General features: G+C 55.9%; 1 protein-coding gene across 6 annotated transcripts in view; it reads left to right on the plus strand.

Annotated features, from left to right (window-relative positions):
- The window catches only part of LATS2 (large tumor suppressor kinase 2), an 81,738-nt gene that overhangs the window by 54,533 nt on the left and 6,045 nt on the right, over window positions 1–21,160 (plus strand). For all 6 annotated transcript variants that reach the window (XM_027116702.1, XM_027116703.1, XM_027116706.1 and 3 more), the window contains 4 exons: window positions 14,864–14,996; window positions 15,988–17,267; window positions 18,185–18,767; window positions 19,875–20,057. In XM_027116702.1, the coding sequence (XP_026972503.1) occupies window positions 14,864–14,996; window positions 15,988–17,267; window positions 18,185–18,767; window positions 19,875–20,057 (2,179 nt within the window). The remainder of the gene's footprint in view (window positions 1–14,863; window positions 14,997–15,987; window positions 17,268–18,184; window positions 18,768–19,874; window positions 20,058–21,160) is intronic.

Raw genomic sequence — 21,160 nt, forward strand, 5'->3', positions numbered from 1 at the left:
GCAATTGTATCAGCCCACATATGGCCACTCTGAACATTTTGGTATAAAAGTGGCCAAATTTTTTTTCTAGTTAAAGGAAATTAAGGGAAGTTATCAAGGAGCGATGTGCCCAGGGTGACAGGTGGAAAAACGCTGGTCACAAAACAGCACGTACAATATGATCCCAGTTCTTCTGTTGCAGAAATATACGCGCTGACTCTCTCCCTGCTCGCCTTCCCGCTCAGCTCTCCCGCCAGGCCCGGGACCGCAGGGCTCCTCTCCCCATCTGTTCCCTGCACAGAACCCTCTGAGCGGTCACTCTGGAAAGGAAGGAGCCTGTCCTTTCCCTCCGGAAACCTTCCCACTGTGCTGGGGACGAGTTCTTGGCCTCAGGTCCCGCCCTTTCCCGCGGTCGGCACCCTGGCCCCGCCGGCTGTGTGGCCTCTTCTCAGGCTTCCCAACTCCAGCCCCCCCTTGCCTGGGTGATGCCCTCTCTCTTTGGAGGCTTGTCTTAGTGTCATGGATTCAGAAAAGCCTTTTCTGTTCCCCAGTCTAAATTGGAACCCCCTGTTTTCGTTCTTTCATTACCGTGGAAGTTCCCTCCGTGGCGTTTATCAGAATTTGTTTCTATGTGTGTAGGTGTGTATTTCGTTCAGTAACCATCTCTCCCTTCAGGTTGCAGACCTGTGAAGCGGTGGCTTTGTTCTGAGATCACCATCCTCTAGGCCCTGAAACTGTGCAAACCCTCAGAAGTGAAGGGATAAAGATTTCATCATAAACATTTTTGTCTGTAACATCTGTGTTATATTCCATTGTTCAAACAGATGTTCTGTAATTTATTGTAAACAGCTGGTGTTAAAAGGTAAACCGAGGCATATTAAACATTTTAAGAGTTTATTTGAGCAAAAATCTATTTGAGTTGGACAGCACCAAGTCGGAAGTGTTAGGAGCTCCAGTGACCAGGCAGGGGAGAGGGAAGCAGGAGGTGCCGGTGGGCTGCAGCGAGGCCTGGCCACCGCGAGGGGCAGAGTTTCGGCCTCGTGCCTGGGCTGACGTGGCATCAGACCACGCGGGGCTCGCGGCCTCCTCGTGTGAGCAGCTCAGCGCTGGCGATGAACAGCCTTCTGCGGGAATCATAACGGATTTCACTGATTTCCTGGGAATAAATTTTAGGGATGGAATTACTAGGACAAGTGATAAGAGCATTTTTATAGTTTTTATTTGAATCGCCACATTTCTTGACAAGTGTTTAAATTGCACTTACGCTTTCAATCCTTCCTGCAATGAATGAGATTGTCTTGGACTGTCCCTGACCAGAGCCTCTCCTTCAGTCATTGTTTAATGAATACTTTCCCCGATGCCTGCAATTTTTTCCTCCTAAGTAGCTTTCACATCTCTGTCTTTTCCGTGCTAACACCCTGCCCTACCCTAGATTCTCCTGAGAAGTCCCCCGACCCCCATTCCTCCTGGTGGCCTTTTCCTGAAATGCGGCCGCAGCCACCCCCTTGGGAGCCGCTGCACTTCCTCACCCGACCCTGTCCTTTCTCTCGTTGCCAGGCACACCGCCTGCCCCGGCCGTATCCCCCTCCTTACACGCCGGCGGCCTCCAGGCCAAGTAACTGCCCCGCACGCACTGTCCGTCCTCCCGCTGGGGCCTCCCCGGCAGCCCAGCTGCATCCCACCCCGCCAAGGCCCGCTTCTTCCGTGGTCCATCGTGTGGCCTCCTTGGGCAGTGGGTTCCCGCACAAGCCACGTTCTCCCTTCCCTGAATCCCCGTTTCCATCAGGACTCCCCAGGCAACCGTAGTGGCTTACACGGGGTCTTAGGGATTTGCTGGCCCACCTGGCACGTTTCGCAGGTGAATTAGCTGAGAACCCACAACAGTAGAAGGAATCGGTGAAATTAAATATGGATCAGTGGACATCACACAAGCAAAAAACATAGAAAAGATTGAAGAGAAGTAAACAGAATCTCAGAGGCCTGTGGCACAATACCGAGGGGTCCAGGATGTGTGACGTGTGTGAACTGGAATCCCTGAAAGGAGGAAGGGACAGAAAAACATCTGAAGCAGTAATGGCTGAAAACTTCCCAAATTTGGTGAAAACTTTCAGGTACAGTCAGATCTCAATAAAACGGGGCTTCCTTTGTCGCGGCTCACGCACCGGGGGGTGGGGCTTAAGTGGAGATGCCACTGACCCTTGAACGACTTGGGTTTGAACTTCACGGGGCCACTTATCCACAGATTTTCTTCAGCAAATGTGTCCCACGCACTCTGTGGCAGGTTGAATCCGCGGACGTGGAACCATGAGTGCGGACGGCCGACTGCACAGCTGTACACGGGTTCTCAGCTGTGTGGGCAGTTGAAACCCCTATCCAACCCCCATTGCTCCGGGTCAGCTGTAGCAAGGGTCCTATATTTTTCCTGACACAATTAGAAATCAACATTTAAGTAGGTGGTGGTAAGTTAAAAATGCATGTTGCAGCCTTTAGAGCCATCACTAAAATACAGTTGGAGGAGACAGAGCTACAGAGTCAGTGAAGAGTTAAAGCCAACGACTAAAGCAGCATTTGATTAACGTGGAAGGAGCCGGGGAGGGAGGAGTGGCGGAGTGAAAGCCAGATGCGTCAGTAGGAATGCAGACCTAAATAAAGCCATAGCGATCATTACACTCGCCGCGTAAAGCGATTAAGCACCCCAATCAAATAAAAATAAATAAAATGAATAAAAAAGCAAGACCCACCTCTGTCCCATCTACAAGGCACACCTATTACAAGGACACAAAGAGACTGAAAGCCAAAGTCTGGGGGAAATGTCTGCCCTGCAAACCGTAAACATCAAGTAGATGCGGTGGCGACGTTGAAATCAGACAGTCCCCTTCAGGGTGAGTGTTGCTTGAGACAGAGGGACACAATAATAAAAGGGGCCAGTACGTCCGGATGATGTACCAGGGAGAACACACCTGAAGACAAAGCTTCAGGCTCTATGGGGTGAGGGGTGCCACGCGGGAGCTAAAACCTGGCTCTCCCGTGGTCGATGGAGCGGCAGACAAGGACCGGTGGGATGCAGGACACGCAGCTCCGCGTCCCTCCAGCCTGGAGCATCGTGCGGGGGTCCTTCCTCTGTGCTGAGGGTGGGAGGCCCCGCCCTCCGTGCATCAGCCGGCCACTCACATGTAGTGATTCTAGATGCTGACGGGGACAGTCGAGGCCCGGATTGGGTAGGTCAGTAGTTTTGATCCCGAGCCAGTAAAAACCAGACAGGGTTTCAGGGTGCTGTGCGTCCCGTCACGGACAGAGCTGAACACCCGAATGGCCCTGCTGAAAGGCACTTGCAGAACAAGAAGTTGCCACCAGCTTGGGCGCCTTCCCTCTGAAGATGCCTTGCATGGTGTTCCGCAGGTGCGCCCATGCTGGCCCCGGGACACCAACAGAAACTTCTCCGTCAGTGTACTTGAATTCTGGTTCAAGAACGGTGCAGAACTCACTGGGAGTAGTAAATAGTAGCTTAGACGTAAAGGAATACTGACGTAGCTGATAATAACCTGTTAAATAAATAAAAATCCATGAATCAAAAAGCAAAACAGAATGAGACAGCCAGTCAGTGGGCAGCCGCAGCCTTCCGGATTCTGCAGTGGGCGCTCTGTGGGCCCGGCGTAGGCTCCCAGGCCCTTACGGCCCGTGGGGGGCGCCTGCGCTGACCCTGGCGGCTCGTCTGAGTTGAAGTCTGCGCTGAGCCTGATACACGCCTGATTTGGAGGACTTCGTGCAAAAAAGAGAATGTAAGATATCTCTGTCCCTTTAATATTGATTGCACTTGAAAGAGATATGGGGGTAAATAACGTATTAACACTAATTCCACTTTTACCTTTTTCTTCTTAAATGTGGCTACAAGAAAATGAAAGTCCCTCTGTGGCCTACGTTAGCTTTCTGTCGGGCAGTGGTCAGTTGTGCCAGTGAAAGCAGTCGAACCCTCGCTCACTCCCTGCCCAGACCTCGTGCACTAGAAATGTCAACCAGCTTGGAAAGGGCAACTCATAATTTCATGACTACTATAGGTGTATTGTTTTCAAAATCGTAATTTATGTTTGTTATAGAACGTTCTAGACATTGTAGATGAAAATGAAAGCAGCTGAAAATCTTACCTCTGAAAGGCAGCCACTGATAAGATTACGTTTTTAACATCAATATTTTGATAGATAAGCACCTTCAGTCTTTTGTGTGTGTGTTTATTTATTTGTTTAGTCCGAGTTGGGTCTTCGTTCACGGGGGTGGGGGGGTCTACTCTTCATTGCGATGCGTGGGCTTCTCATTGCAGTGGCTTCTCTTGTTGCGGAGCACGGGCTCTAGGCGCGCGGGCTTCAGTAGTTGTGGCACACATGCTCAGTAGTTGTGGCTCTCTGGCTCTAGAGCGCAGGCTCAGTAGTTGTGGCGCACGGGCTTAGTTGCTCCATGGCATGTGGGATCTTCCTGGACCAGGGCTCGAACCCATGTCCCCTGCATTGGCAGGCGGATTCTTAACCACTGCGCCACCAGGGAAGCCCCGCTACAAGTGCTGTGAGCGCCTCTCCTTCCTACCTGGTCCTTGCCATCACTGTGGCTTAGGGTGAGTTGCTAATCCATCTTACTCCCTCGGTTTTTGTCTCTGACACATGGCTGGTGGCACTCATTTCTCGGGGTGATTGTGGCGGACAGGACGGGGCTTACATGCAGGGCCCTCTGTCCACACATTCACTCCACAGGCCTTCCTGCTGCTCATTTCTTTACAAATCTGCCAACAGCCTGTACGTGCGACTCTCCGAAAGGGGTGCTAATGGCATTTTCTAAGAGCATCGTTTTAAAGTGGGACCACTGCTAGGTAGAAAGTTTGGCTGGAAGATTTCCTAGTGGAGCTCCGGCAGGTATTGATGAAGCTTGTCATCTTTGGAACTCTTAACTCTGCAGCGGCCCAGATGTTTGAAATTCCTGGCCGAGGGCAGAGCCTCCCATTGTACGGACCTGTCCCAAGGTGTGTCAAAATAGCTGTTTTCTCAGGGAAAACGATCGTGCACCTCCGAGCACTTGTGTGGTTATTGTCTGGTGTTTAGTCTGCTGCCTGTGGGCACGTGACCAGCTGGAGAAAACAGGCCTCCCTGTAACGAGGAGCATCCCTGCAGTGGTGTCACACGTGTCCGTGGAGGGTGGAGAGGACACGGGTTCTGACCCGCAGCCGGAGCTGACACCCACACACGGTCTCTAGAAGCCCGTCTCGATAGAGCCGAGAGAAGGAAGCAGATATTTTTAAACAGCAGCCAAAGAAGAGGTGAGAGGAAGTGAGGGGGGGTCGTGGGTCCCAACACCAGGGAACTGGGTGGTTACTTGGCTGCATTTCTGGAAGATCATCGGGCCCCCATCGCTCTGAGGCGCCACCGTGAACATGTCGGTATCTGGTGTGATTTTTTTTTAATTTACAGAATGAGGTCATATCGTGTGTGCTGTTGGGTTTGTTTGCTTTGGCTTGAGTTGGAGGCTGTTCGTACCTGGGAGTGACGGCCACAGCGGTGATGGCAGGGGCTGCGCTGGAGGCCGGGCTCACTGCTGCCCACGCCGGGCTTGGCTTCTCCGGAGGAGGGGAGACCCTCAGCTCTGTGAGGTGTCGTGGCTCCCTTGACCCTCTGCCTCACTGCTGTGCTGCCCGTCGGCCCCTTGCTGGGCTGCAGTCTCTGGTCGGAGCTTCGGGTTCAGTGTCCCCAGGGGAGGGCCGGGCCGGGTGGGACCCTGGGTCCTCATCCTCTCCTGCCCGGTGGGCTCACAGCTTGCTCCTGGGCATCTCACCCCCTCCCTCTGGCTTCTCTATTCCAAAACGTGCTGAGGTCCCTTCTCCGCTGTGACTGTCGTCTCAGAGCACGGATGGAAAATGATGAGAGTGCTTTGGCGGCTGACGCACCAGGTATGAGCCGAAGCCCCATGTGTGTGTTTGGGACCCACTTTTTGTGCTCGGCTTGTTTTATTTTACAGTATATCGCAAGCGTTGCCCCGTGTCATTTTATTCTCCGACACACTGTCTAAAAAAACAAAGTGTCGCGTTCCAGTGAATTGATGATAGACCTCGGTGTATTCTGGGGCACCCAGGTTGTTTGAATGTTGTCACCCATAAGCGACAGCCAGTGGCTCACTCTTTCACTGCCTGACGGGACCCGCTGGGCCACAGGAGGGGCTGTTTGAGGCAGGAGCAGGTGCGGAGGGGGGTGGGATTCGGCGCCTCTAGAGCCTCCAGGGCGGAGACCACGCAGGGATGGCGCTCTTCCCGTCCCCTGTGCGCTCACGAGATGGGGCCGCCAGGGCAGGAAGGGCTGGGCTTTTGCACGTCTGTTCCTTCGTCCGTTCATCGCTTTCCGAGCGCCCAAGCAGTTCCTGTCTGCCAAGCCGTGGACACAGACGTGAGCAGGACGCAGCTTCCGGCCCCGAGAACTTCAGGATGAGCAGGCGGGATTGTGGACAAGGGGCACAGGCCGCGCGTGGGCAGGCAGCACTGGGGCTGGCCTTCCTGTCAGACATGCTTGTGATGACTGATGATGATTTTTCATCAGTCAAACGTTTATAGAAGTAGAGAGAATGATGTAACATTTTCCCACCTTGTTCCAGAGACCTTTGGGAGAAACGCTGTGTCACATGGAGCAACTCCTCTGTGCCTCCGTGCTGGGTTCCTCTTTCCAATGTGTTCGGTGCCGTTGCTTCAGACGTGTTCTGTAACCAATCTGCCGTATTGTTTTACAAGGTTTTTAAAACCCCTGTATAATGTGATTTTGCAGCTTCCTTTTCCCGTCTGCATCATGTTTCTGAGGTTTATCGACGTTGATGGACGAGGCTCCCGTTCATTGTAATTGCTGTCATTTCACCGCCACTTACATCTCTGTTATCCCACTAATGGATGTTTAGATCGTTTCCAGTTTTCCATTCTCGACAGAAGTGCAGCAGGTGTTCTCCTGTGTGTCTTCTTGTGACACGTGGGGACTTTCTCCGGAAGTGGGGTGTGTGGGTCACAGGATACGAGCATCCCTGACTTTACCAGATGCTGTCACAGTGTTCTGTGTGGTTTACTGGTCAGCATCTCGTCCTCAGCCTCTGCAGGGCGGTCTTCCCTGTCCTAGCCGACACTTGGTGGTGTCAGGTATTTTAAACACTTGTCCATCTAATGAGTGTGAGATGGTTCCTTATTTTAAAAAATGCAGCCTCTGATTACTGGTCATGTTGGACTTGTTTTGACTGTTTGGGTTTTGAGTTCTGACTTTACCACTGACTGTGTGAACTTGGGAAATGATTACTCGTTCTGAGCCTCAGTCTCCTGGTTTTTTAAAAAATATTTTATTTATTTATTTGACTTCGCCGGGTCTTAGTTGTGGCATGAGGGATCTTCCTTGCCGCGTGTGGGATCTTTAGTTGCGGCATGCGGGATCTAGTTCCCCGACTAGTGATTGAACCCGGATCCCCTGCATTGGGAACTCGGAGTCTGGACCAGCAGCGTCCAGCCACTGGACCAGCAGGGAAGTCCCAGTCTCCTGATTTTGATAAAATACAAGCACCTACATTTTAGGGTGATTCCAAGACTCGGAGACTCGTGCACAGCTCCCGCTCCCTCTCTGTCTCAGTCCCGAGTCCTCCCACCAACAGGGCCCACGAGGCTGCGCCTCCACTCAAGAGACCCCCCCCAAAGGCTGGTCTGCAGCACGAGAGGAGCTGAGCTCCCTGTGGGCTGCGAGGGCCCGCCAGGGAACCCAGCAGGAGTCCGTGGGGACCTGGACAGTCGGTGCGTCTGCACGGTCACGCCGGCCCCTTAACCTCCCCCATCCCCCTTAGACTGTGCTCTCCACAGCGCAGCCAGGGGACCCTTTTAAAACAGAAGTCGGATCTCGTGCTCCAAATGCTAGGTGGCTTCCTGCCTCGATCAGGGTAAAAGCCAGCGTCCTTGTCCCGGCCTAGTCGATGGGCTTTCACACTGGGGTCAACATCCATTTCAACCCTGAAAACAGTTTAAAGGATTTCAAACATGTTTTTAAAAAAATATTTATTTATTTATTTGGTTGCCCCGGGTCTTAGTCGCGGCACGCGCATGGGATCTAGTTCCCCGACCAGGGATCGAAGCCAGGCCCCCTGCACTGGGAGTGCGGAGTCTTACCCACTGGACCACCAGGGAAGTCCCAGTTTAAAGGGTTTCGGAACCACGGGGTGGAGTCGGCCAGAAGGGTGCCTGCATAGCAGCTATGTGCCTGTGTGCGGAGCTCCCCAGTGTGTGTCCATTTCAAGGTTACACTGTAACTTTTTCTTTGCTTTTTTTTTTCTTTTTAATAGATTTTTTTTTGTTTTGGGGTTTTTTCTGTTTGTTTGGTTTTGTTTTGGGCCGCGTGAGGCTTGCGGGATCTGAGTTCTCCAACCACGGATTGAACCCGGGCTACGACAGTGAAAGCCTGGAATCCTAACCACTAGGCCACCAGGGAACTCCCTAACTTTTTCTGAAAATTACATAAAAACTAGCTTGGAAGTTTGTCTTCAGTACCATGTTTCATAATTAAACATTTTTGTAAATTTCACTGTATCTTTCAAGGGTGTAGAAGTAGCAGAAGACTGTCTTCCTTCTTAAATGAGCCCATAGCTTTCTAGATGGCCCCGTTTACTTGATAACATTTAAAAAAAAACCACAGAGAGGAGAGCTCCCTGAACTCTGCATTAGACGTCCCTTCCCTTTGATGCCTGTGGGCTGACGGTCCCCAGCAAAGTGGGACGGAGGCCGTGCAGACGGCTACAGGACACACAGGAGAAGAGCAGCTACTCATTGAAAGCTCAGAAAGGAGCTCGAAGGTCTGTGACGAAGGATGCTCGGTGGGGAGGCCCGTGTGCTGTCTGTGGGTGAGACGTCTGAATGGCAGAAGTTGGCGGTGGCCCTTGTCTGCACGGGAAGCCTCTCCCCACACACTCAGGCCACTGAATTTCAGGAGCCAAGGCGGGCTTGTAGCCGATGAAGAATCTCTTCTTCCAGAATCACGCGGAGCCGCTGGCGCCTGAGCTCTGCCGGCTGGTCCATCTCCCGGCGTCCTGACGCCCATTCGCGGCGCGGGTCTGGCCTTCGTGGCTCCGTCTCGTGTCCGCAGGTACCAGGCGGTGGGCAGCCCCCGCCCCCGTCCCCTGGGCCCAGGGTCCCGCTGCTCATGCACTGGACTGCCACCTCCTGCTTCGTCATCCGGCATCGTGGGCTGAGACAGAAACCGAATCCTTTCCTTCGTGAAAACCTTGTGCCTCTGACGACAGAGTTCCCAACAAGAGTGCGAGCCACAGCTCCCCATTAAGCCCCCCTTGATTCCCCTCCCAGCCCCGGAGGACAGTGGCCGGAGGCTCTTGGGCCTGCCCTCTCCCGGTGTCTTCTCTCTACCCTGTAGAGCCCACAGTGCGGTTCAGAACCAAGTGTGCAGAGCTTGGAGCTTGGCAAGCCCTTCCTTCTGAACCCTTGTCCCGACCTCCGATCCTGCCCTGAAAGGAGCCAGGGCCCTGCCCAGCGGGGGAGCAGGAAGGCTGGCCCTGGGACCCGTCACACCGCGTGCCCCAGTTCAGACCATCCAGTGAGGCTGTGTTGTCCCCAGGCTTTCTCTGCCTGAGACCTTTTCTTCTGAACTCTGCCCACCCCCAGCTCCACCCTCGTCTGGCATCCTCAGCTCAGGCTTTGAACGCGCCTGTCTCTAACTCAGCGTCAGGTTCTTTGTGTTGGGCCACCACGGACCTCTACCCACTCGTGTCGCCAGGCTCTCTGGCTGGTGGTGACCAGCTCCCCCCTGGAATCTGACTTCTGAGGGGCCTGCACCGCCCACCGCTGTGCTCTCTGCCACGGGCTCCTTGGTTCCCCCAGAACTCAGAACGCCAGGGCTCGTCTGTCCCTGGCAGGGACGGTCTGACTCCTTCCTTGTTTCCTGGGGCAGAAGAGACTGTCCTAGAGATTTTGTGGTTTTGTGTGTGTGCCTATTTATTGCATGACTTGTGCAAGCCAGGTGTTAGAGGACCTGTCGGCCTCCCTAAAAGCAGGCATGTGCTGGTGAGGGTGCGGTCAGGGGGTTCCTGCCAGAGCATGGGGGGCAGCCATGCTGGGGAGGCCCGGCAGAGCCTGTTGCCTGAGCCCAGCGGCGGGCCCACTGTGTCCACGGGCAGGTTCATGCCGCTGACCGTCCTCAGGAGGCCCTGACCCTGGGCAGCACATGTGCTGTTAAAACTGGTTCCCTGGGCTTCCCTGGTGGCGCAGTGGTTGAGAGTCCACCTACCGATGCGGGGGACGCGGGTGCGTGCCCCGGTGCGGGAAGATCCCACGTGCTGCGGAGCGGCTGGGCCCGTGAGTCACGGCCGCTGAGCCTGCGCGTCGGGAACCTGTGCTCCGCAGTGGGAGAAGCCACAACAGTGAGAGGCCCGCATACTGCAAAAAAAAAAACAAAAAACTGGTTCCCTACCCTTTCCTGGAGCACGGCTAAGTGTTTTTGTATGTTATATTCTATTTCTCTATGGCTTTTCATTATTGACAAAAATGGGAGTGTTTTTTTCAAAAAGAGGTTGGACCTAAGTTATCGTAATAGGCATATCCAGGAGTGTAGTGTTCCTTTAAGAACAAATCCCACGAAGATACAAGAATGGTTTTGTAGTTAAATAGTAACCCAAGTAAAATACTTACTTAAGGGCCTATGAAGTTGCAAGAGCATGTAGAAAGCAGTACTTCCTGCTGACTGTGTAGCCAAATTATGATAAATGGAAGCAAAGTAGGTATTTGATGATTGGGCTCATAGTAGGACAACTGGAATAACCCGCTGGATGGACTGAACTAAAGACGTTGTTTAGGTTCTCAGACGTCACTAATCACACCAGTATAACGTTCTCATCTCCTGTGTGTGTGTGTGTGTAAACTCATAGGGGATTTTGGTAGTTTCCCTGGAGTGGGTCACACCTCCGCTCACCTATCTCAGTAGTGCCAACAGTGAAATCCTTAATGTTTTAGCAAACATCCCTTGAAATCGTGGAACTTTACAGCTGAAGGGAGCGCTGGGATGACCTGGTGACATCTTGCCCTCTCACTGGACTCAGCTGTGATCTGGAGGACTTTTGTCATCTGCCCACAACTGTGTAGCTGGATAACACTGGCAGCTTTACTATAACGGAACTGGACATACGCATAAGTATTCTCATCATCTTACGCTCTTTAACAAGAAGAAATCGTTGCATATTTCAACATAAAACTGTCAAACTTGTTTTCCTCGTGTTCTGATCAAGCCCTTGTTTGTGGACGATGCTCAGACATTTTGCACGTCACTGTTTCTTCATGTTGTTTACGCTATTGGAAGTCACACATTTGTTCACTGCTGTGTACTCTGTAGAGAAGAATATTAGATGCTTAGTGCTTCTCCATTAAGAGAATTTGGCCATAGCAAGTATTTTTGGGCTGCATTAAGTGTATCCCAGGGAATACTTTAATTATAATGAACATAATTATTCTCTCATTGGATTATTTAAGCCCTTTCTACTCCTGCCCTACACGCTTCTGTTTGAGGGGCTGATTTATTGTATTATATCTAATTCGGACAAACATCTTTATGCAAAGATGTTGACTTTTAAAATAGGATTCTTTTAAATTGGCCTGAGAATTTTAGGAAGTAAAATTATTAAATCAGGGCGCACGTTTAATAACTTTTGGTACTTGTTAACAAATAGTCACCTCAAAGGACCAAAAATATATGACTGTGAAGAGTTTCACCAGCCATTTGCCTTTGTAACTATTTTGTTTTGGTGTTAACAATTCAATATAAAACGCTATTTTATTAAAAGTGTTTCTTTGATCCTTGGTAAGGTTGAGCATTTTCCATGCTTGTTTAATTTTAGCCCAAATTTCTTCTTCATTCCCTACCTATAAGTTACTCTAAAAAACATCTTTTTCCTCGGAAGCGCTCAGTGGGCGCCCTGCCCCGCGGCTTTGCGGTAGGGCCTTGAGCCGGAGTTGTGCCTCATCTTCTCGTCACCCACTCACAGTTCAGATCCACAGGCCCCTTGCGGGTTTTCTTGGCTTTAGTTTTCTCTTCTCCTTCTCCGGGAACCGCGCGGGTGCCGGGTGTGTCGGACTGGCGCGGGATCCACTCGCTCCGCGGGGGCCTGCCTGCGTCTCTGCTCTGGCCCCAGGCAGGCTGGGTCGCCCTTTCCTTCTCCTTCACAGCCAGCCACCCGCCCTTCAGGCTCTTGGAAGCGCCGGGAAACTGCCGTGAGGAGCTGCCCTGCCCCCAGGCTCTGGAGCTGCGGGACTTTCAAGCGGGGCAGCTCGGCCGGTGGAGCGAGGGAGGGCAGGGGGGAGGGGACGTGGGTCTAGAAGCCGAGGGGCAAGGGGGTGGCGCGGGGGCAGCCGTGCAGACCCTGGGCCCCTGCTCACCGGGCTCCCGAAGGTCCCGGGGGCAAGCGTGCTGTCCAGCTGGGGCGGAGCTCAGGGGCAGGGTGTGGGCGTCCCTGGGCACCGGTCTTACAGCGGCACACCACGCTGCTGGCCTGACATCTGGGCACTGGAGTCACAGAAACGGCGTCCTGCTGCCTGGGGGGGTGGAGGCAAGGCAGGGTTGTGATTCCTGATGGGTTTAAAAATGATCCCGAGTTTCCTGCAGTTTGTGGGGTTTTTTAGTATTTATTTATTTACTTACTTATGTTTATTTTGTCTGTGCCAGGTCTTAGTTGCGGCATGCGTGCAGGATCTAGTTCCCTGACCAGGGATCAAACCCGGGCCCCCTGCATTGGGAGTGCGGAGTCTCACCCACTGGACCACCAGGGAAGTCCCTTCCTGCAGTTTTTAAAGCACGCCTATACATATATGTCTAGTGGTGTCTCTGAGAGTTAATGTACGGAAACTGCACACTTGCTAAATTTGGTGGAAGGGACAGACGGCAAGGGCAAGACTGCCTGACTGGGTTGTTTAGTAAACAGGAGGGCTCAGCGTGGTCGGGTGTGTGATGGGCGTATGGTTAGTTGGTCGGTTGTGCGATTCGAAGTAGCCCTGTGAGCACGTCGTCGGTACCTGTGGTTGCCTCCCGGTGTTCTTGCTGGTTAAGTTCCTCGACTGGAAGCAAAGCGTTGGGAAGGTTGGAATCTTGAGGCTGAGGCCAGTGCGCAGCAGGGAGTTGAACACACACACTGTCTGACGTGGTTGGTCCTCAGAGTCGCTGCTTCCTTGACACGTAGCCGGTCTGAAGCGACGCACACGTGCGGCCGGTCACCCCAAAGAAGCCAAAGCTTCGGTCCTGTCCCAGACACAGCAGATGGGCGCTGTCTGCAGCGGGCTGGCTCTCCCCCAGCTCGTGCCCTTTCCTTCGATCCCAAGGCAGCTCTGGCCACCGCTGCCCAGCCTCGCGAGCCGTCCCTTCCGCTGCTTCCCCCAGAGGCCGCCTCCCCCCCAGCCCTTGGCTCACGGGCGGGGCTCTTCCTGCCTCTTCTCTCCCGAATCCCCGAGGACACAGGCACAGGTCACGGCCGTGTGCGCGCTTTGTCCAGCCACCCCGTGGGGCCCGGCCAGGATGGAGGTTAATATTATGTACACAATCAGTGGATGTGAAGCACCAGAGTCCTTCCCGTCCCTGTGTTAGGTGGGTGGGCGCAGCCCTGAGCCACAGGAGGGTCAGGCCCCCAGGCTGTCGCAGTCCTAACAGAGGGGCAGACACACAAGCGCGGGGACAGGTCCACTCTGTTAGCCTTGAAAAGCCCCTGGCCCGGCAGGCGGGGAGAGCGGCTCATCCGTCCTCAGGGTCCGGGGCATCTCCTGGGTTTCTGCTGTGGCTCTTTGCTGACCGGCCTCTGTCCCCTGGGGACCTGGGGTCCTGCTGCCTGCTCACTGCCTTCTCCTCTCCTGTCCAAGCTACAGCAGTCTCCGTCAGGGCTCTCCCACCCCTGCTGCTCTGAGACCCCTCCCCTCCGGTCACCACCCACTTCCTGCATTTGCAGTTCCCTCCTCCTTGCCCACCCACCCCTCCACCTTCAGAAGACCCCTGTCTGTCCACAGAATCCCCTCTCGCTGCCCCTCCTGGTTCCATCCTTGAAGGCTGGCTTCCCTGTCTGGCCACAGCTCTGCAGAGCCGGCCCAGGGCGCCTGGGCCACAGCCCTCGCAGCCCTCCCCCTCCGGCCTGAGCACCCGACCACGGGTTCTGCAGCTCTGCCCCTGGCCCATCCTCTTCACTGACCCCGACCCTGCTTGGAAAGCTCCTGCGACTGCCTTCAGGTAGGCGGCCTGGTCTGTGGTGCCTCCCCGCTGTCCTCTCCCGCCTCCCCATTCTTCCCCCACCAGGCCCCTGCTCTGACGGTACCACCTGCTGCCAAGAATACCTTTCCTCCACTGAGCCCTCCTGCTGCCTGAATCCCAGCTGTCTGTGAAGAGCCGGCTGTGCCTCCGTCTGGCCTGTGATCAGCCCCTGGTCCCTCTCTGTCCTCCAGCCCTCTTCCCCGGTGCTCATCCCGCCAGCAGTGCTGGGGCCTGTCCTGGGCTGACGTCCTCTCTCGCCCGCCGCCGCCCGCATGGGCACGGGGCACCATAAACAGTAGATGTGCAGGTCTCCCCTCAGGGCAGGGGTCCCTCCCCCAGGAAGCCTGGGCTGGGGAAGGCCAGTTCTCTGACTTCCACAGGCTAGATGGGAATTTCAGTCCAGTCACAGAATTTTTCTAGCAGGAGCAGGACGTATGGTCTTCCAGGCCCATCGTCGTGGTCTGGGGGTCAGTGAGGTTGTCATCGGCGCCTGACGACACGTCCCCAGTGCTGCTGGCTTGGAGCCGGGCGCAGGGCGGGAAGGCAGTCCTGGAGGCTTCGTGTCGAGGGGACGCGCACCCAGGCCCCCACTAACGTCTCTGTGTCCACTCCACCCCCAGGAGATGGCGGGAAGGGCCCTCAAGCAGACCGGCAGCCGCAGCATCGAGGCCGCCCTGGAGTTCATCAGTAAGATGGGTTACCTGGAGCCGGGCAAGGAGCAGATTGTGAGGGTCGTCAAGCAGACCTCCCCAGGTGAGCACGATGGGGGCTGCGGGCAGGGGCCGTCCTGATGGTCGCCCGAGGGCGGGGATGGCGGGTGGCAGATATGACACTGAGCTGGGTGCCTCCTACTTGCTGGGTTTGTGGATTTGTTTTGCTTATGAAAGATCGGAAAATTCACTGGATATTAAAATGAGGCAACCCCCGCAGGTTCTTTCTGCCTTCTCTTGGGCTTGTGGGGGAGGCTTATTTCATTGATTCTGAAACACACCGTTTCCCACTCTGTGGCCTCTGAGAGCAGGCTGCCCAGTGGCAGGTTCCTCCAGAGCCAGACACCTTGGGCAGAGGTGTGGGAAGGCCCCCTGGTGCCCCTGGGGAGGGCCAGAGGCCCCAGCACCAGATGTCTGGCCTTGCTGCCTGTCACTGAATGTTTCTGTTTGCTGGTAGAGCAGATGGGGCCCATTTGGGGACCTGAGGTCCCTGGGTGTAGTAAGGGATTCAGGATATTGAACAGGAGTGTTCCCTGTTTTGTGGGAGACCTTGGATAAGCCCAGTTCATCTGCTGAGGGGGAAATTGCACGGGCTTTGTAGCCGTATCTTCTTTGTGAAGAGGACACAGGTTTCTGTTTTCTTCTTGACTGAGGAGTTCCCTTAAACAGTGCCTCGCTGGCCACCGTGTCCAGACTCTGAGGGTCCCGGGGTCTGTGTTGCAGCCCAGCCCCTCAGGAGGCAGCGCCCACTCTCTGATGACCCCGCACCTGCCTTGCTCGTGGTCTTTCTGATGCATCGTCTTAGCCTGAGAACACAGTGTCATTTGCCGTGGCTTCTGCTGGAAGCACAGCTGCAGAGGGTCAGGGCTCGGCCAGGTGCTCCGCGGGGGCGTCCTCGGACAGGCAGGGCACGGCCTTTGGACTGGGAGCCCGGCGCCGCCCACGCGGCCGTCACTGGCGTCAGGGGCCTTCCCAGGCCTTCGGCCGCGGAGTAGCCGTGCCGCGGCGTCAGCCTCCCGTTCCCTCCTCTGCAGGAAAAGGCCTGGCGCCAGCCTCTGTGCCGCGGAGGCCGAGCTTCGAAGGAGCAGGTGACCCTTTCCCGCCCTACGCCCAGGTGAGCGGGCCGGCCTTCGAGGGCCCCGCCGCCCTGGACGAGGTGCCCCGCCAGTACCCGGACTTCCTCTTCGCCGCCGTCGGGCCTCACTGCCGTCCGCACCCACCCAAGGGCTATGCCGCCGCCGGGGAGGCCGCCGGGATGAGCCTCCCCGGCCCCGGGGGCCCGGCGCCCCCGCTGCAGGGCCCGCACTACAGGGCCCCCCTGCTGGTGCCCGGGGAGCCCCTGGCCTACGGCGTCCAGCGCAGCCCCTCCTTCCAGAGCAAGACTCCGCCGGAGGTCGGTGGGTACGCGGGCCTGGCCGCCAAGGGCCCGGCCGTGCAGGTGCAGGTGCAGCCCGGCCTCGCGTTCCCGCCCCCGGGCGGCGCCGCTGCGTACGCGCCCCACCCGCACCCCAAGCAGCCCCACCCGGTGCACGCGGGGGGCCCCCGGGGCGCCGTGTTCGCTGGCGACAGCCCCCCGCCGGGCCTGGCCACCCCATCCCGGACCGGCCTCGGCGCCGAGCGGTTCGAGCCGAGCGCGCCCCCCGCGCCGCAGTGGCCGAGCGCCGGCCTGGCCCGGCGGGACTCGCTGCAGAAGCCAGGCCCCAGCAGGACCGGCTCCTTCAACGGCCACCAGGCAGCGGCCGCGCCCTCCCCCAACGCCATCACGGCCGTGACGGCCGCGCACATCCTGCACGCGGTGAAGAGCGTGCGGGTGATGAGGCCCGAGCCCCAGACGGCCGTGGGGCCTTCGCACCCTGCCTGGGTGCCGCCGCCGGGCCCCGCGCTCGAGGGCCTGGAGCCCCAGGACGAGCATCCCCCCGCCCCGGGGGGCGCCGAGGCGCGGGGCCGGCCCCCGCCCTACCCCCGGCACCTGCTGCGGCCGCAGGGCCGCGCCGAGCAGTACGACGTGGACGGCCTGTGCGCGGGGCTGCAGCAGGGCCTCCGGGGCAGCCGGGCCGCCGAGCCCCCCGACGGGAGCCCCAGGAGCCCCAGGGGCGCCAAAGGGGAGAAGGCGGGCAAGGACCGCAAGCAGATCCAGACGTCCCCGGTGCCCGTGCGCAGGGGCTGCCGCGACGAGGAGAAGCGGGAGTCGCGCATCAAGAGCTACTCGCCCTCCGCCTTCAAGTTCTTTATGGAGCAGCATGTGGAGAATGTGCTGAAGACCTACCAGCAGAAGGTGGCTCGCAGGCTGCAGCTGGAGCAGGAGATGGCCAAGGTGGGTCGTGGGGTCGCCTCGGGTCCCTTCTTGCTTCTGCTTCACGCACCTCCCCTCCAGGCCGGTGGTCTCCTGGGGAGGGGGGCTGGTATCGGGAGTCCCACCTGGAGAAGTCCTGCACGTTGCGTTCCCCTTCCCCCTCGCTCTCGGGAGGGGATGGGCTCTGCCTGACGTGCCGGCGCGTAAATGAACACACTGGTTTTTATGGTGTGTCCTTACTAGTGCACAAATCCACCAAGTTTTTCTAACTGCTAAGGAAACATTTTGAAAGAGTAGAAAGAAGGTTTGAGGTTTTATACATTGAAATTGTGGGATTTATAAAGACAAATATAGTAGTGATTCATCTATTTCTTAAGTCTATAGTTAGAATATAAGGTTTGAAATATACCCTAGTTGGCACTAAACTGTCAGAAAAGGTAATTATTAATGAAATTATTTAGATTAAAATGCTATGGTCAATTTAAATCACACAGAGCCGGTAACTGCAAATTCTAAAAATAAGATTTGTGCCCTTCCCGCTGTCCCATTTTCGTTGACTTTGTTTGTTTTCCCATTTTCCCCTGAACTATTATTAAATTATTACATTGCTCTTAGAGCTCCAGGAATTTTGTGGTCCCCTTTCCCCCAGATTTTTATTAATATAAGTTTCCTGTAGTTTTTAGAGCCTAAGGTCACCTGGAGAAAAAAGTCCCTGTTATTATGTCTTCCCTTTCGATTCCAGATCTGCGACTCTGTGTGGATGTAAAGAACAAAGAGTTATTTTCTCGCTTGTAGTGTCTGGCCGCATTCTTCTGCACCCTGGTTTCCGCGGATCGGTTGGGGTCCTCTGCGTTCTGGGGCCTCTTCCCCACCCCCATCCCCCACCCCTTCCCCCTGGGCTCCCCCAGGGTGACCCTCCCCTGTTTCCTCCTGCACAGGCCGGGCTCTGTGAAGCTGAACAGGAGCAGATGAGGAAGATCCTCTACCAGAAGGAGTCCAATTACAACAGGCTCAAGAGGGCCAAGATGGACAAGTCCATGTTCGTGAAGGTGAAGACCCTGGGCGTCGGCGCCTTCGGGGAAGTGTGCCTGGCCTGCAAGGTGGACACGCACGCCCTGTACGCCATGAAGACGCTGAGGAAGAAGGACGTCCTGAATCGCAACCAGGTGGCCCACGTGAAGGCCGAGAGGGACATCCTGGCGGAAGCAGACAACGAGTGGGTGGTCAAGCTCTACTACTCCTTCCAGGACAAGGACAGCCTGTACTTCGTCATGGACTACATCCCGGGCGGCGACATGATGAGCCTGCTCATCCGCATGGAGGTGTTCCCCGAGCACCTGGCCCGCTTCTACATCGCGGAGCTGACACTGGCCATCGAGAGTGTCCACAAGATGGGCTTCATCCACCGCGACATCAAGCCGGACAACATTCTTATAGATCTTGACGGCCATATCAAGCTGACAGACTTTGGCCTCTGCACTGGGTTCAGGTGGACGCACAACTCCAAATACTACCAGAAAGGTACCGCCTCAGGCCTTTCCTTCCCCTCCTGGGGCGCAGCTGTCACCGGGTGATTTTATAATTTGGTGTGACATCCTTTTCTCCCTGAAGAAGTCGAATGACATGTGAGGTGGTTTTTTTTGTAAGTTAGTGGCTTCAAATTTTACTAATACGTTTTTAGGACAGTAGGCCATAGCGTCTCATGGGGCCTTGCTGAGGGGCCATCACTCTGCCCTATTAAAACAAGCCTTAAAACACAAGCCTCCCAGCCTCCCAAGGAGCCCTCTCTCACAGCCGCCCTGAGTCTACGTGCAGGCACAGACCTGGCTGTGGATCCAGCTTAACTCCACCTCCTGGAAAAGTCAGAAACAGCTGGTCATTATCTATGGCTTGAATTTTTATAATAGTGATTTTAATACTCTATAGCTCAGGCTTCTTTTTTTTTTTTTTGCAGTACGTGGGCCTCTCACTGTCGTGGCCTCTCCCGCTGCGGAGCACAGGCTCCGGATGTGCAGGCTCAGCAGCCATGGCTCACAGGCCCAGCCGCTCCGCGGCATGTGGGATCTTCCCGGACGGGGGCACAAACCCGCATCCCCTGCATCGGCAGGCGGACTCTCAACCGCTGCGCCACCAGGGAAGCCCTCAGGCTTCTATTTTTTAACTCAAAACTAATCCTAAATCATTTTGTTCATTCCCATTTTTTGGCACTGAAGTCATTTGTGTTCATATTTTCTAAATCCTCTCACTCTTTTCCATGCCCGTCTTAAAACATGTCTATCAAACAGGTGGTGTTAGCCTTTGAGACGGGCCTGAGAGGCTCTGGGGCCACCATCCTACAGTCCCTGAGCCTTTCTCACTGGCCCTGCACTGTCACCCAGCACAGGGCACAACCCCTGCGGCCGCCTCCTCCATGCTTCCCGTGTTGGCACAGGAGTGCACCTCACAGCTTGGGTGTGAGGCCCAGGACCTCCGCCACCTGCGAGATGGCAGGAGGAATCTTTCTCTCACTGTGTCAGGAGCTGGGTTGGATTACTTTTCCTTTTGAAGCTGTGGATTTGTTGCATTGTTGAAGAGTGAAAATTAACTTTTTCATTCTCTTCTCTCCTCGGCTCGCTTCCTGGGTGAAAGGGAGTCACACCAGGCAGGACAGCATGGAGCCCAGCGACCTCTGGGACGACGTGTCTAATTGCCGCTGTGGAGACCGGCTCAAGACCCTGGAGCAGAGGGCGCGGAGGCAGCATCAGCGGTGTCTGGCTCATTCCCTGGTTGGGACCCCAAATTACATCGCCCCGGAAGTGCTCCTCCGAAAAGGTGCGTGCTTCCGCCCTGCACCCAAGCCAGTGACCTCTGAGGGTCCCGAGCCCCAGCTTTCAGAGACTCGAAGTGTCCCCACTGTGTCTGTGCTCACGGGAGTCCGAGAGCTGGTTTCTTCCCTTAGCAAACACAGCCTCCAGTGTGTGTCCCTCTGTTTGGGAGCTGCCTTTGCTTCTGGCCCGTCTCCACTTGCCCCTCCTTAGGCTGGAAGTGACAGGCCGGGTGCGAGGTTGGCTTGCTCCCTGGAGCCCAGAGGAGTCGCTCCAGAACTGGTTTTGACAGAGTCCTGTGATAGACAGGACTTGGGGGGAGGGATGCGGGGGCGTCCTACCTGGGTCAACCACCTTCACTGGTCAACGGGTGTGAGGATACAAACACTGTGTCCTCCAGTTCTCCGCCGCAGGTCCAGAAGCACCTTCAAGGTAAGATTTGGGGACGGCAGTGCTCCGTCCCATCCAGTGGGCGCCTGGCCGAGCACAAGAGGCATCTCTGACAGTCAGCTGCAGGGCCCGCAGCGCCTGCGTTTGTTCATCTGATTCCGTTTGATGAACCCAGAGAGCAGTGGCCTGTCTGTTCTCACGTGTTGTTTCCAGTCATTGGAGCTAGGACCCTCTGTCCTCACCCGTGTTCTCTGTGAGCTGTGTGACCCAGCGCGGGTTACTAGCCTCTCACCGCTTCTCGTGTAACAGCAGTGCCTCGAGAGGTTAAGAGTATTAACCTCCCTGCCCAGTAAAGCTCTCCCCCTCCCCCTCCTTTCAAAGAGAGAGGGGTGGGTGCTGGCCTGCGGGGGAGGACACCCGTCTCCCCCAACCCCCCGTTCGCAGCAGCCCAGCGGAGCCTCCGGGGCCAGACGGGCAGGGGCTGCAGGTCACACTTAGCAAGAATTCGGTGACAGCAGGACCGGAGCGGGGCTCGGACTGGGATGTGGGACAAAATCAAAGATCAGCCTGCTCCGCAGCCTCCACGAGGCCGCCCTGCCCGAGCACCGGGCCGCCGGAGCCCTGCGGGGGGGCCTGGCTCCCTCGGTGCCCCCAAGGGGCGCGACAGGTGGCAGCCGTTCCCTTTGCCAGTTTCCTCCCCCCGGTTCTCCCAAAACCTCC

This window comes from Aethalodelphis obliquidens, unplaced genomic scaffold (genome assembly GCF_003676395.1).
Source record: "Aethalodelphis obliquidens isolate GAN/ISIS:26980383/991018 unplaced genomic scaffold, ASM367639v1 scaffold16, whole genome shotgun sequence".
NCBI classification, from domain to species: domain Eukaryota; kingdom Metazoa; phylum Chordata; class Mammalia; order Artiodactyla; family Delphinidae; genus Aethalodelphis; species Aethalodelphis obliquidens.